This window comes from Dermacentor albipictus, chromosome 9, assembly GCF_038994185.2.
Source record: "Dermacentor albipictus isolate Rhodes 1998 colony chromosome 9, USDA_Dalb.pri_finalv2, whole genome shotgun sequence".
NCBI classification, from domain to species: domain Eukaryota; kingdom Metazoa; phylum Arthropoda; class Arachnida; order Ixodida; family Ixodidae; genus Dermacentor; species Dermacentor albipictus.
Window position 1 is genome coordinate 17,245,431 of NC_091829.1, and position 16,833 is coordinate 17,262,263.

The 16,833-nt window shown below is 43.2% G+C and overlaps 1 protein-coding gene across 2 annotated transcripts in view; it reads right to left on the reverse strand.

The window, feature by feature from the left end:
* Positions 1–13,186: 13,186 nt before the first annotated feature.
* The window catches only part of LOC135903717 (very long chain fatty acid elongase AAEL008004-like), a 96,405-nt gene continuing 92,758 nt past the window's right edge, over positions 13,187–16,833 (reverse strand). For both annotated transcript variants that reach the window (XM_065434092.1, XM_065434091.2), the window contains exons 7-8: positions 15,929–16,065; positions 13,187–15,465 (exon numbers count right to left, since the gene is read on the reverse strand). In XM_065434092.1, the coding sequence (XP_065290164.1) occupies positions 15,046–15,465; positions 15,929–16,065 (557 nt within the window). In that variant the 3' untranslated portion in view covers positions 13,187–15,045. The remainder of the gene's footprint in view (positions 15,466–15,928; positions 16,066–16,833) is intronic.

Below are 16,833 nucleotides of genomic sequence, written 5' to 3' on the forward strand. Positions count from 1 at the left end.
GTGTGTTGGCTTGATATTGACTGTCACCTCGTATGCTTTGAAACAGTCTGCTAATAATTGTTTTGGACGAACGCAGTTTTAGGACTGTGGCTGCTTTCTTGCATTTCAAACGAGTAGTGTGTATACAAAGGTTCATTGGCCGCTTGCTGGCTCCTAAGCTCACATGCTACTTGATACCGGCTGATAAAAGATGTTCCACACCTGCTGCCAGGGCCATGAGTGGTTCTGACTGAATCTCGTAGACTTTCACAAATAACCAGGAAAGTGGATGACCACTGCTGTAGCTTATTTGGTAAAGCATAGCATGCGTAATATGGAGGTTTTGGGTTTGGCTCCCACCTGCAGAAAGTTGTCTTTTTGCCAACTGTCATTTTCCTCTTTCTTATCGGTTCCACATTTGGATTAAACAACTATTTCCTTTATTAATCACTTTTAACCAATTGTATGACATTGACTATAAGTTTACTGGTGGTTTCTCAGTTGTACTCTGAACAACATGTACTTGGTCTTAGTCACATAGGCTGAATTGTCTTTCTTTCTTTTAAACCTGTGTGATAACTTGGGCACCCTGTATGTGACTTTATTTACCACATTTTTGCAAAGAGTAGACCAGTGTGCTGGTTGCACTTACCTGTGCAGGCTGCAAATGTGAATCCCTGGCTGGATGCCCAGGATTTATGGAAATATATAATCTCTTTGCAGCCTGCAAACTTCCGACTCATTGCTCGATACTTAACTGTTGACACACTGTCGATACAGTTAATGGTGCACTAAATACAAACATTAAACATTGTAGATCATTGATCCATAATGTCTAAAGCGTCGCCTTTAGCTAGATCAGAACTTTTTGTTGAGTGTGGAAATGATGTAAATATGGGACAGCATTGGTTGCTGCCACTGCGAAAATATGAAGTCGGGCCACGTACTGTGCAACTTTCCTCCTTATTTTCCTTTCTTTTGCTATTGCACGTCATGCCAAGTGGCCGATCCCAGCGATATGCGCAGTGACATCTGAGCCAATGACAAAGGGTGGAAAGAACAGAAAGTGAAATAGATCATTCAAAAATACTGCCCCAGCTCTTTATGTGCATAAGGCGTATCCACACTTATTTTATTGCGATAGTAATTACACAGACATTCCAGGCACATTTTTGGTGTTGTCATCACCATGTTCCATGTAGAGTTAAAATGTAAGGCGAATGAATGGACTGCCCGCTGTATGTGATGTGCTGTGGGTGCTAGGGCAAGCATCCAAAGATGAGTCGGGAAGGGTGGTGGCTTCATGAATGCCCAACGTTGGAGGTCACGTGATTGAGCCTGCACTGCCCCAAGGGCATGCTAGAAGAGAAGTGTGGTCTAGCCCTGCTCGCGTGGCCAAACGCACACGCAACCAGCGCGCCACATGTTGGAGGTCATCTGCTGCGTATGCCAGGGTGAAGTACAAGCGTGCAGGCTTCATGCAGGCCTGTCTTCCCACACGCCTAGTTTTGAAGTGCTGAAGTTTTGTGTTCTGAAGTTGTTACCAAGATAGGATTACCAAGTAGCACAGTTACAAGTTCTTCTAGTGTTGGAGGTTGCCTGATCTGAGTGTTGAAGACACAGCGAATTTGAACTGGTGAAGTGAGCAGCAGCACAAAACGATCGCATTGCAACAGCGAGTGCTTGCAATTATCAAGAGAGGTCTGGGCTGCTATAATGTATGTGTTCAAAAAGCCAACATTTGGTTTCGCCTCACGCGATTGGCTTAGATTGGCCTAGGGCGCGATATCGACATGGCCTGGGACAATCGCATGAGATGAAACCAAACGTTGGATTCCCGAATGCGAACAAGATAGTGGCCCTCTTCATGTTTGTAGCTCATCACACTATGCCTGTTTAGTGAATGTTTGCTACAATTTATACAACTTAAAGAACTACAAACCTTACTTCATGTAATTGTGTTAATACTCTCTTGCTATCAATGGTTCATGTTCCAGGAAAAACTACGGCATTTTTTTTTGGAGCAGTACAAATAAGAGATATTCCAAACAGTAGTGTGTCACTCTGGACATTTGTATTTTTTTATTTATTCATACAACAGACCTAGTTCAAGTCCAAGCAGGGTGGTAAAACACAATAATAGAATGCATCAATCAATCAAGCAGTGTGGTAAGACACAAGAGTAATGCAAAGCATCAATTGAAACAGGCAACAACGAGTTATTCCAGTCTGTTATGGTTCTGGGAAAAAAAGAATACTTGAATACATCTATACGTGCAAAATAAGGTGTTGGTGAATTTGGATGATGGTGTCGAGTAACCCTAGACGTTGAAGTAGACATGTAGTATGCAGGATTAATCGATAAATCTTCATTAAAAAGCATGGTAAGAAATCGAATTCTCAAGTTTTCCCTTCGCTGCTCAAGGATTTCAATGCCATTATCATGCATTACTTGTGAGGGGGAGTCATATTGAGAGAATTTAGAATATATGAATCGCACAGCTTTCTTTTGTACCCTGCCGAGACATTTCATATTTTGTTTAGTAAACGAGTCCCGAACAACACATGCAAATTCAAGTTTCGGTTTAAACAATGAATAGTAAGCAAGCAGTTTTATGTTAGGTAGGGAATTCTTAAGTTTATGTCGCAAGAAATGTAATTTACACAAGGCCGAAGAACAGATATTAATGTGTAGATTCCATGATAAATTGTTAGTAGTTGTGACACCCAAATACTTTTTTTTTTTTTAGCGTCTACCTTAGACGCATTAGCGTCTACTTTTGAGTACACCATTTGTGCATGTTTATCTATTCAGCAGAATCATGTAGCACTCAAAATTACATGTATGTGTGAAGCATGATTGACAGCACAGGTAACCACCATTTTATTATTCTTTCTCTTGCTTTGCTGTAGCTTTCGATCTTCATCATCACTCTGTGCCATTATTCGTCTGTATTACTCCTAATAGCAGACAGCAATAAATCTATACAACTGCCCCATTGCATGCGGTAGGAACATCTTTTGCTCCTTCAGCAACTCCCATAGTGCCTTTCGTGCACATTAATGTGAAGTTGGCATAGAAAGTGCTGAAAAAAAAAAAAAATCTGTAGCAGCAGTGGCTACTAGTCGGAATGTTGCTTTTCATTCCAGGAAAGAAAATTATTCACGAGTTCATGGTTGAGTTTAATTGTTGACTGTCTCAAAGCTTCTTTGCTTTCACAAGAGAACCTTGTTGTTTTATTGCATGGTGCTTTGTTAGTCTCTCTAATCACTTGTATCAATAACATTCAGTTTTCTCATAAAAGTGAACTTCTGCATGCTAGATAACATAAGAAATGATGCAGGAAGATCTATTCTATTGGCGGATGGTTGCAGTGGCTGCGCATATCTCTTGGTTGGATTTCATAATTATAGGCACAATATTGCTGAAGATACGGCTTCACTTTTCAGCAATGTATTAGTGGACATTAGTGGACAGCGGTCCTTGTGGCTGCATGGGTAAATCGCACCAGAACAAGTTGGACAGCTCATCATGCCCAGTGTAGGCAAGTCAGTCTCCATGTTAAGGTCACACCAATGGAGTATGTTTAGAACTTCCCAGAAGCCATTCCTGGTGTGATCATCGCTATAGAGCATTCACATTATGGCAGTCTTCTTTTTGTATAAGTGTAATCTTCATGGCAAGAAATAATAGTAGACAAGTTATTTTATATTTTTCTTCATGTGGAATGCTCTTTGGGCTTTGAAGGATTAGGAATGTACTGATAGGACATTTTTTCATTAGTATCACTTTCTGTTAAATGACGGCAGAAAACATTTAAACTTTGGAAAGTCATCTCTGCCATCTCTGACGCCACAAACTTCAAAGAAGCTGTCACCAGTAAACTCCACTCCTCTCTTGTAAGTCATGCGGCCCCCACTTGGCTGCCTCCCGGACGTTCGTGAATAAAATGGAGGCAGCCTCACCCTTTCCTTTCTTCAACAATACCCCCTCCCTTGCCACTGCAGTGCCCTCGGCGCATTTTAATGTGTAATAAACATAGTTTAATTCATTCATTTTTGTAATGCCTTCGGGCCCTGCGAATATGGAAAAAGTAAATAAAATATTTTGGCTATGTTACCAAAGAGGTGAATGCCTCATGGCGTCACGACACATTGCTTGCTCCATTCCTGTGATTGTTGTGACTGCCACATGCAAGCACTGCCTGAAGAAACAAGCAAAGCACTTTTTTTTTTACAAATGTTTTTAAGAGCAACACTGTTGTACCTAGCTTTATTGCTACACAATGTCTGCAAATTTTGCCCTGTGTAATGGCGTGATCATGAGACTGATGACGTCCGGTTCAGCATTGCGAGATGACTTCACTGTCAAAATGTTTCTCAACCTTCAGACTCTCTCCATGTGGCCGTTTCCCAGTGAGAAATCTGTGGTAGAGATTTTGTAACTTTGAAAATGTATGTCAGTGCTCCTGTAAAGAGTTTAATCTAGTGAAGTATGTTTTGAAATTGTGGTTTGCATTTGTTTGTCGGGAGAGGGTCATTATTAACAGGAAATAAAAAAGCAAGGGCAAAGTCTCTCTTCTTGAATTTTGTGCCTGAATTGCCTTGCTTGTATGTTAGCATGTCTTCATTTATTCCAAAGCATATTCATATGTTTGGACACATTTTCATTCAGAAAACATTCTTTAAAGGCCCTTCACTAGGTCTGGCCATTTTGAGCTGACTAGTGCAGTGCATAGATTGTGTGTTAACGATCGTGTCGGCTAAGTGTTACATCCCTACACACCTTGGAAGGAGCTTAAATTTCAAAGCAAATGCCGTTTGCCCTTCTCGCAGCACTGCACTCCCAGCCAGAAAGCTGAAGTCAGTCGGTCAAGTAAGCCTATCTGCATGGCGGTGCCATAACGTTAAACACGGTGACATGTAACTTCAAGAGTTATTCAAGGCAACGTCAGTTATTTGTGTAATCAGTTGCTTCAATAGGCAAATTGAAGTGAAGAGAAATAGTAGCACATACGAACCGAATGTCTGCATGTTTTTGTTTTACTTTGTACTTTAGCAAGAGAGATGTACTTCCATTTTGTCTGCTTGTTCCCACGTCATGCACTCGTGTGCGTAGAGGTTGAAACTGTCATTTTCGGCAATGTTCCGGCACCACAGTCATGCTCTTTCATCCTCTTGCATCTGACTCTGTGCTCGTAATTGTGGCACTGGCTTTTACCTTTAATCAGGTGTTCTCGTGCATAGCGCGAAATCGTCCGCTGTGTGAAATCAGACAAGTGCAACAGCTCTACACTGGAAGTTGCGCCACTCAGCAAAAACACAGAACAAAGAAGGCAGGACCCATGATGCATCCCGTCGCACGCAGGGAAGGAATTGTTGGCGGTAATGCTCGCCTCCTGAAATCACGGATTCGCTGCACTTCAAATATTTCTATCTGTGTTATTAACGAATTAATTTGAAAAACTCCTGTGGTCGAACATTCTTAGACGGCACCCAACAACTTCCACCATGTGACCAAAGTTTGCTATGTGACCTGGTGAGGGGCCCTTTAAGATCCACTGAATTGAGGCTTTGGTTCCTTACAGCGTAACATAATACACCTATGTCAGTAGACATGCAACAAAGCAGCATCCATTATGAAATCACCTTTGTTACATTCGGTATTTGTTATAAGTACTTACACGTTACGTGCCGATATTGATCAGAAATATTTGAGGTTTACTTTGTTATGTATGATAATTCGTTGTTCAAGGTCTGACTTAATTAATCTGTTATAAATGAATAAGTGAGTTAGTATATACCACTGAAGCAATCTTGGAAAAGCGTGGGGCTGGTAAGTGCATTTTTCATTGGCACGTTCTAAGCGGCACCGAAGCAGAAGACTGGAGCACCTTGTTGTTAGTGGCTATGGTGCAAGTCCCAGCATGCCACCTCCAAGATTTTTCGGTGTACTATCGGCGCAACCTAATCTCAAAGGTGGCATTTCTGTCTTTTAGTTTTGGTGTAAAAAGAATGGCTATTTGTGCAAGCTCTTCTTAATGTTTCCACTCTTATTTGAAGTGAAAAATTCTGCTTAACGGCTCCTATGTCTACACTATCTTGAAACTAGGTTTCTTAGTGGTTCAAAATTTCGCTGCAGCTTACCTCTAAGGACAGACATGGGCCTTAGACCAAAATTCTAAAGAAGAATCTTTATTCTTTAAGGTATTGGTGCTGAGAACGTTTACATATATCTAATGTTACGTGTTTATATTGAATATGATTACGGTAAGAGCTGCAAGACTTCACAGTTAAGCACCAGAAGAACACTCTCAAGTTTCAACTTCAAAATCTCGCAACTCTTCTTCTAGGGTAGACAAATCAATAAGGTTGGTCTTGCTGCATTTCTTGGATCACACAGAAGCCATTGATTCCATGTTTAACAAATCTGAGGATCTGATATTTTGCCGAGAATTCATTGCAGAAAATTAAAGAAGCTTGCAGAATATTAGAGTGGAGATAAACAAAAATGGACTCCATATTCGAAATAAGCACATAAAATTAGATATATGTAGAAGTTGTCAGCACCATACCTCGAAGAATAACATTCTTAAATTTTTTTTGGTCTAGAACATGTGTCTTGCCTTAAGTAGTCTTGAGAAGATGCTGTCGAAATCTCACGATATTGCGAGGCGCTAGTACAGAGACTTGAAGGCCATCTTCCATTTTTGCAGATTTTCTGGCATACCAAGACTCTGCTCACAGTAAGACGGAACATTTCTGGTATTTCAGATGTGCATGTAATTTACCAGCCAAGGTTAATTTCATGATCTATTCCCATGCCTTTATTCGCATCATGAACAAGCTGCCTTCTGCTACATTCTTGAAATTATATAGCAAAAGAAAAGGTGGGGGGAGAAAAGAAAAACGGACTACATTATGGCATAGAGCTCGTGCAAGTCCTACTAATGAAGTCGCACATTCGAGTGGCTGTTTTTGAGAACCCTGGCTGGATTAATAGCTGTTACAGGCTTATAGCTACATTACGGGTATAGGTGTGTATAATAGTGATAATTAAGCCCAACTATTGCCATTTGAGCCCATTCATGCTCACTGGAGACAAGTCAGTGGGGAATAGGAATAGCAGGGGAGAGTTATTAGTAGAGTTTACAGAGCGTATTAATTTGCAGATAATGATACCTTCTTCCGCAAGCAGGATAACTGAAAGTGGACGTGGAGGAACCCGAATGGCAAGACTATAAATGAAATAGACTTCGTACTCTGCACTAACCCTGGCATCATACAAGATGTGGATGTGCTCGGCAACGTGTGCTGCAGTGACCATAGGATGGTATTATCTCGAATTAGCCTAGACTTGAGGAGGGAATGGAAGAAACTGGTACGTAAGAAGCCGATCAATGAGTTAGCGGTAAGAGGGAAAATAGAGGAATTCCGGATCAAGCTAGAGAACAGTTATTCGGCTTTAACTCTGGAAGAGGACCTTAGTGTTGAAGCAATGAACCACCATCTTATGGGCATCATTAAGGAGTGTGCAGTAGAAGTCAGTGGTAACTTCGTTCGACAGGATACCGGTAAGCTATCGCAGGAGACGAAAGATCTGATTAAGAAACACCAATCTATGAAAGCCTCCAACCCTATAGCTAGAATTGAACTGGCAGAACTCTCCAAGTTAATCAACAAGCGTAAGACATCTGACATAAGGAACTATAATATGGATAGAATTGAACATGCTCTCAGGAACGGAGGAAGCCTAAAAGCAGTGAAGAAGAAACTAGGAATAGGCAAGACTCAGATGTATGCGTTAAGAGACAAAGCAATGAACCACAATCTTATGGGCATCATTAAGGAGTGTGCAGTAGAAGTCGGTGGTAACTTCGTTAGACGGGATACCGGTAAGCTGTCACAGGAGACGAAAGATCTGATTAAAAAACGCCAATCTATGAAAGCCTCCAACCCTACAGCTAGAATAGAACTGGCAGAACTCTCCAAGTTAATCAACAAGCGTAAGACATCTGACATAAGGAACTATAATATGGATAGAATTGAACATGCTCTCAGGAACGGAGGAAGCCTACAAGCAGTGAAGAAGAAACTAGGAATAGGCAAGACTCGGATGTATGCGTTAAGAGACAAAGCCGGCAATATCATTACTAATATGGATGTGATAGTTCAAGTGGCTGAGGAGTTCTATAGAGATTTATACAGTACCAGTGGTTCAAGTGGCTGAGGAGTTCTATAGAGATTTATACAGTACCAGTGGCACCCACAACGATAACGGAAGAGAGAATAGTCTAGAGGAATTCGAAATCCCACAGCTAACGCCGGAAGAAGCAAAGAAAGCCTTGGGAGCTAGGCAAAGGGGTAAGGCAGCTGGGGAGGATCAGGTAACAACAGATTTGTTGAAGGATGGTGGGCAGATTGTTCTAAAGAAACTGGCCACCCTGTATACGCAATGCCTCATGACCTCGAGCGTACCGGAATCTTGGAAAAACGCTAACATAATCCTAATCCATAAGAAAGGGGATGCCAAAGAATTGAAAAATTATAGACCGATCAGTTTACTGTCAGTTGCCTACAAACTATTAAAAGAGGGAATCGCAAATAGAATTAGGAACACGTTAGACTTCTGTCAATCAAAAGACCAGGCAGGATTCCGTAAAGGCTACTCAACAATAGACCATATTCACACTATCAATCAGGTGATAGAGAAATGTGCGAAATATAAACAACCCTTATATATACCTTTCATTGATTATGAGAAAGCATTTGGTTCAGTCGAGACCTCAGCAGTCATGCAGGCATTAAGGAATCGAGGTGTAGACGAGCCATATGTAAAGGTACTGAAAGATATCTATAGCGGTTCCACAGCCACCGTAGCCCTCCATAAAGAAAGCAACAAAATCCCAATAAAGAAAGGTGTCAGGCAGGGAGGTACGATCTACGAGCGTGTTTACAGGAGGTATTCAGAGACCTGGATTGGGAAGCATTGGGGATAAGAGATAATGGAGAATACCTTATATCATAAGAAGCCAACAAACACTGACACCATAGACAACATAGGGGAAATTAGTTGTGCTACTAAGCACAACTAATTTCCCCTATGTTGTCCTTGGTGTCAGTGTTTGTTGGCTTCTTATGATATGAGTAATAAAAATCGGGCCCCTCGGTTAACCCCCTTCCTTCTGGAGAATACCTTAGTAACTTGCGATTCGCTGATGATATTGCCTTGCTTAGTAACTCAGGGGACCAATTGCTATGCATGCTCACTGACCTGGAAAGGCAAAGCAGAAGGGTGGGTCAAAAAATTAATCTGCAGAAAACTAAAGTAATGTTTAACAGTCTCGGAAGAGAACAGCAGTTTACGATAGGTAGCGAGGCACTGGAAGTGGTAAGGGAAAACATCTACTTATGGCAGGTAGTGATAGCGGATCATGAGACTGAAATAATCAGAAGAATAAGAATGGGCTGGGGTGCGTTTGGCAGGCATTCTCAGATCATGAACAGCAGGTTGCCATTATCCCTCAAGAGAAAAGTGTATAACAGCTGGGTCGTACCAGTACTCAAGTACGGGGCAGAAACCTGGAAGCTTACGAAAAGGGTTCTACTTAAATTGAGGACGATGCAACGAGCTATGGAAAGAAGAATGATAGGTGTAACGTTAAGGGATAAGAAAAGAGCATATTGGGTGAGGGAACAAATGGAAGGTAATGACATCTTAGTTGAAATAAAAAAAAAGAAATGGGCATGGGCAGGCCATGTAATGAGGAGGGAAGATAACCGGTGGTCATTAAGGGTTACAGACTAGATTCCAAGAGAATGGAAGTGTAGCAGGGGGTGGCAGAAAGTTATGTGGACGGATGGGATTAATAAGTTTGCAGGGACAACATGGCCACAATTAGGACATCACCGGGGTAGTTGGAGATGTATGGGAGAAGCCTTTGCCCTGCAGTGGGCGTAGCCAGGCTGATGATGATGTTCACAATGAAGCATAGTTGCTGCCTCACCTGATCTTTCTAGTACTTCTGAAGTGCTCAAAAAGACCATTTGTGTGTGCCACATGTTTGAGATGACGCCAAATCAAACTCTTGCAGCACTGCGAGATGTTGGTTCACCTAGTCCTTTGTGGCAATACATAGTGAAGTTAATATGTGTAAGCTCGATGTTGCTCTTGAAGCAGCACTAGTGTTTCCCTACTGCAGATTAAGGCCATTATAGTTAGACGTACTACAATGTTACGGTATACGCCCGTTAAAACGAGCCGGCAAAGCCAAACTTTTGCATATGAGAAACGGTGTGTGAACTGATTTATTATTTTTTTTAATGTCCAATGCAAAAGGATTCTGCTTAACACAAACAGCTAATTTGGTTAAGAGGAAACTTTAGCTTGAGGCCAACCGACATGTAAAACACGCAAATGCTTTTACGAGAACTGCCAGACCAATTTGAACGAAAGTTGTGGCACTTAAGAGAGAAAAATAATTTCTACCAGCTATAGCATGCAGAATTTTGATTTAGGACCTCAAATATGTTACAAAATATGGAAGCACGAAGTTTACAAATTCGTAACTGCACCAGAAATAGGTTTCACATTTCTGTAAACTGCATCCATTATAGCATCTAAAGCAGACAAATTTGATGTACGAAATCTTGTTACAATGTTTACGATGGTTTTGCATCCTGCTTGCAAACGAATGTTGCATTCCAGGGTGGTGTATGATGCATGAATTTTGTCTGCTTTACATGCTTTATTAGGTACTGTTTGCAGAATTGTGATCACACTTATTACCAAGTTAGCGTTTCAAACTCTTTTAACACTTGCATTTGAAAAGACTAGCATATTATCATGGCCCCTTGGAGTTTGTCTTAGTGGGAGTCTGGTGTACTCCAGGGGAATCTGGTAGTGTGCGTGCTCAACCACCACAAGAATTGGTGTTTTGATTTGTTGCAGCTTTTTTATTGGTGTATGTGTTGCATTTAGCATTAAGAAATAGTTCATCTGATTGTCTAACGTTGAGAGTAACATGAAAGTGTTCCACTAAACTTAGAACGTCACTGCGGGTAACTCATTTTTGATATTTCGAATTTTTTTTATATGTTAGCATTATAAATGTCAAAGTGGAAAAAGGTGCGTGTGAAGCCGGTCTTGTGGTAGAGAGGGGATGGGAGAGCTTAGAAGAGCATGTGTGTGTGGTGCAACTGACTGATCTGCTCCGGGCCGCCCGTTGCACTTTTCTCCTCAAAGAAGCAGGGTGTATGCCGAGCGAGCTCCTGAACAGTACTTTGCAATGTGGTGAACATAGTTGAAATCGTAGATCCGGCACCTCAAGGAGGTGCGAAGTGGTGCCAACACATTTCCTGCTGAATCGCCACCTAATTCTGTGGCAATCCGAAATCGGCCAAATTGTATTGCTGCAAGTCGTAACGAAATCAGTCATTCTCGCATTGCGAATTTGTCATAGATGCAAGAAGGGCGAAGTTTAAGCAAATGCTTGTACTTCCAGCGATTCCCCATTCTCGGCAAATGGTTATACCCTTTGTGGGCGTGTGCACTAGAATTGGTCCTCTTTTGCAATGTTACTATAAACCTGTGGGTTCAAGTACAGAAAGGTCCACACCTAGGAGGAATGCCAAATTTTTTTGTCTCGGTGGCTGTGGCATTCTGCTGCTGTACGAAAGGCCACAGGTTCGACTCCCGACCGTGGCAGCTGCAGGCTGCTGCATGTACGTTATAGAAACCCAAGTTCTCAGTCAATTGCCAGCCCTTCATTAGGGCATCTCTCATAGCCCTACGAATCACTAAACGCCTGCAGATACACATTTTCATTGTGTAACACTGCCTTACAAGTTTTATTGATCACTTTAGGATTCAGCAATAATTGAGTGTTCTCTGTGATAGTAGACTGCAGTGTTCACCAGCATTTATACTAATAGTGGTTGTATACTATTGTTACCACAGAGTACCAAGTTTATACCACTGCCTGCACCAACCAGTTCATTAGAAATCACACCAAACACCAAGGTTATCAAAAACAGTTTAATCTCTCTCAAGAAAAAAAGGGGGGGTGGGGTAGGGGGGTGGGGGTAGGTTGGCCAGGTCAGCCCCCCCCTGCTTTGCTATTGCAACATTCTGCTTTTGTAACAGCCTTGCATACCCAGAGCATGCCGAAGCAGGGGCCCCAGTTCTTTATACCGCGCACTACTGCATCACCTAAACAGTCTATGTAGGCAAGCGGCTTTAAAACCATGCTGCAAAGTACGCTAATGGTCATGGTCTACCTCCGACCACCTAAGAGCTGCAATCAACCATACTGCTTTACAAAAAATGAAGCAACCGTCAGTTTCCCTTGCACGCAGGGCATCAACAGTCTACAACCAGAAACCAACATAGTTGGAATGGTATAGAAGGCCGAAGCTTGACAAGCACTGCTGAGAAAAACAGTTTTGGCCCAGCATATTGTTATTCCCCCTCCCCAACCCTTAGAACATTCCTAGAGGTCCCATCTCTCAATGTGTTCTCTCTCAAAAAATGATAAACAACAAAACAGTTGCAGCCAAGTTTTGATTGCAGCAGTTTCGCTCACTCGAATGCATACAGGAATGCACTGTGATGCATAGTAACTCCAAAGCCTTGGCTCCTTCCATTTTGTTTATACACTGTGTACAAAACTATTCATTTGCTAAAGTAAAAAAAAAGAAAAAAAAGATGAATCTAATATAGACAAGACTGCAACGCTCACTCCCCCATTTCCACTTGCAGGTGTGTGTGTATGTAGAGCAGGCAAGTTCTTTTTTTACCTCCTTTCTCATTTTTTTTTCAGCATTTGCATCTTTCACATACACACACACACTGCTTATGCAGTTGCACAAACCCCTGTCCAATGTTAGCGCCAGTGGCATCAGTGCGCTGGCCAATGTGTTACACCTGACAGTTACGCACATATAAAATTAGTGCTAGAAGCTACACACAATCAAACTTGTAGAATGAACAAATAAAGAGAGGTAGGGGAAAGGGGGGCAGGGAGGGCAATAGAACTAACTCAGTGAAAGCAGTTGTCGTGTGCAGAAAAAAAAAAAACTGATATGGGCACAATTCGGAGGCACACAGGCTTCCCCAAGCAGTGCTAGGGGTTCCGTGGCCTCGCCCTAGAGTGTCCCATCACGCCTACTCTCGATTCTCTCGTTAAGTACACGCAGACACATGACACCACATGTAAGTCAGTCATTTCTTGGCAGAGAGAGTGAGACAGCAGGAGATGTGTGCGGAGAGAGTTAAGTCCCACACAAGAAGTTGTTCTCCGATGACTCCCAACAACGAAGCGTCGCACCTTTGGTCCTTCTGGCGGCGAGTTGAGGACGAAACAGCTCCGAAGCATGTGCGACGGCATAAAAAAAAATGCGAACCATTTGGCGAAGAACCAAACACGACGAACACACACGCACATCTGACGCAGGAAACGACAACTGTGTGCCACGCTGACGCGCACTCACAACACCGCAGCACAGCAGGGGTGTGGGGGCTTGGGGAGTAAGCGCACCGGCAGAGTGCCGTACGTCTCGAGGGCCCCTACCCATTTTTCACCTGCACCCCCTTCCCCTCGAGTAGTTTTTTGTTTTTCTCAGCTCGCAGCAAGTCCCTCTTCCTGTCGAAGAGCGCGAGTGAGATACAAGTCTGCACTGCACAAATCGTTTTCCTGCCGTCCGCACGCACAGAGACGATCGTTGAAGAGAGCGAGAAAGTAACAGGAAGGACACTTGCCCCTCGGCCGTCGTGCAAGTGAGTGCACCGACGGGGAGTTGTACGCAACCAGACAAATAAAAAAAAAATATATGTGTATTTCACACCATGCACACCGCATCACGCACTTAAGAAAACACAACGAAGGCGCGGACGACAAGACGGAGACCTTGCAGAGGGGAGTGGGTAGGGTCTCGTTGCAGAGATGACACGATGATCTTGTTCTCAAAGGCCTTGTTACATTTTTTTTTTCTGCTTCAGTTGTATGCGCAGAGCCAGAACATGTGGCCCTTTCGCTCCTGCGAAGGTGCATCTCGGCGGGCATGGGGACGGAAGGGGGGGATAGGAGGCTGGCTTCATCCTTTTTTTTTTTCTTCCTGAGTGCTGGGGATTGCCACAGTTCTACACACTAGCCTAGGCAAAGCTTGTCATCCGTCACGTGGGTAGGGCAAGAAGACTACGCTAACGACAGGTGCTGGATGCCCTGCCAGAGTTAACCTGAAGGAGAGCAAGCTACAAGCTACCTTTAAGGACAACGCAGAATGACAGCTACAAGAGCTTATTTGCACGAGTGGCATGGTCCTGCAGCTGATGCACAGATCACCTGCCTTTTTTATTCACTTGTGTTCTGGCTTGCTAGAGTTCCTGTCAAGTGCAGCAGAAAAAAAAAAACAAAGAAACTCGGGTTTCTTTTTTTTCACACAAGAAGCCTAGGGTGTTGACAAAACATGCGGCGCACACGTTGGAATGGCTCTGAATTTTGTAGCTGGGGTAAGGGGTGGGGACAAGCACTGCTGAAGTTGTGAGCTCATTTAGTTTTCTGGAACGACGAGACAAAACAAAAAATTCAACAGCGCACACTCTACCGGGTGATACGAGACTGGTATTTTCACACAAGAAATGGAACGGGGAAAAAAAAAGAAAGAAAAGGTGTCGGACATGCTAAAACAAGGAGCAACAGAAGTAGTTGAGTGCGTGCGACAGCCACCTATTGTTTCCACAAGAGGTACACAACGTCACTGCATGCAGAGGGAACGGGGCCTTTCTGTGGCACAGTGTGTCTCTAAAAGCGGCCAGTGTCTTTCAAAAAAAAAAAAAAGAAGAAGAAAAGGCACACCATCGCTCTGCCTCATCACCTCCTCATCCAGCTTCTCTCTTCTTGGGTGCTTTTTTGATTTTTTTTACGACGTGACAGTCGAAACAGCAGCAGGATGTGTGCATGTGAGGGTGAAGTTGGGAGAGGTGGGGGAATGCAGCCAATGGAGTGTGGGGTGGGCGAAGGTAAGGGGGCAAACGCTGTGTGCTTGTGCGGCAGGGCTTCGCACGTATCACTCCTGCTTCTTGTCGCGCTCCTCGTTCTCCCAGTCGTGCAGGCCATTGATGTGGCAGTAGCCGTCCAAGAAGCCACCGTTCTTTTGCCGGCCATTGGCCGTGTGCTTGACAAAGCCGTTCGTTCCGTTCTTGGCAGTGGCCTCTCCGTTGAGCTTTCCGTTGACCTTGCCGTTGGCGTCTGTGGTGACGGGCGCTGCGCCGTTGGTGCGGCCGTTGGCAACCGCCTTTGAGCGACCCCTGCCGGTGGCAGCACTCTTGAGCCTCTTGGCGAAGTAGGTGTTCTTGTAGAAGTCCCAGAAAAGGAACCAGAACATGATGGCGTGGAAGCCGATCCACCACATGAAGCCGCGAGGGTAGTTGCAGTCGGGCCGGAACAGGAGTTGGAATGAGTGCACGAAGATGGCAATGAACTGCACCTGTAGGTAAGCAAGGTGGAACACAGGTGTGAGGCACTGGGCTAGGTATAGCACTGAAGTATGCACGCAGGAATCAAAGCATTATGCATCTTCATCATGATGGACTCTGCTCATATTTTCAATAAGCTCTGGAACATACACTGTCACAGTCGGATGGGACCCCAAAATATTGTGGCCGATTGCTCTCGCCTATCAAGCCCAAGTTGATTAAGGAGTAGAGTAGTATACGCACGTTTAGCACCGGTTGTCTACAAGTGGCAGAGATAATTTTTCCTTTTAATATGGCCTCATCTGGAATGCTGATGCTACTTCAGTTAAAACTGGGTACATCACCCAAGTGTGTGTGCAAGGCAAGAAGTGGGAAAGTGTCACACTGCTTTTCAGCATCCATGCAAGAGAAGCAACACAGAGACCAGAGAGTGCCAAACACTTCTTGGCACAAACAGACTGGCAGAGGGCGTACCATCTGAATGGTTGTCATATGCTGCTTCCACCAAAGGTACTTGGACATGTGGGGACCCACTGCTGCCAGTCCATAGTAGAAGTACATCAGGATGTGCACAAAGCTGTTTACAAAGGCAAAGAAAGTGCTGTGGCCACCTGTGGGAAGAAGAAGATGGCAACCTTAGAAGAAAAAAAAAGTTGCTCGTGAGCAAAACTACCAACAAGGCTGATGATATTGGGGCCAAAATGAAGCTCAAATACCGAGAACTGCAGTGACTAGTTTCTTGCGTGGGCCTTTTGTTTTTAAACCCCTTCTGTGCCACACTACTATACTGAATTCTGACCAATAATGTTCTTTCCTGCTGAATCTTTCATGAAAAACAATCTAGAAGTATTTTAAGCATTCTTTTATGTACTATTTCAACAGCACTACTTCAAGAAAAGAAATGAAATTTATTGTCAGCATGAAAATGAATATTGCAAAAAGATAAAGTATCGCCAATGAACTGAGTTCTTCCTCAACTCATTTTAACAGAAATGTGTGCAAGAAACCAGCTCGTCCTACACATGGAAGAGGCTAGATAAAGATTTTAGATATAATTAATAAATAAGCACATGGGCGAAAGTACCATCAACAGCCTCCTGACAACTGACAATCCCAAGTGCGTAGATGTGTTGTCACATGCTCTTTTTTTTAAATTTCACACTGTTTTTCCATTGGAAAAAAAGGACCACACATTTACCAAGTTACTTTAAACGCTATTGTTAATGATTTCTCGATATCCTCCTCAACTTTTGCAATGATGTCGCAATGACTGGGTAAAGTTAATTAAAAGATAGCCAACTGTCCACTCACTTTGTAAACATTATTGCAAAATGAAAAAATGAGCTCGTAACTAGCATGAACAATGCCCATAAACATAA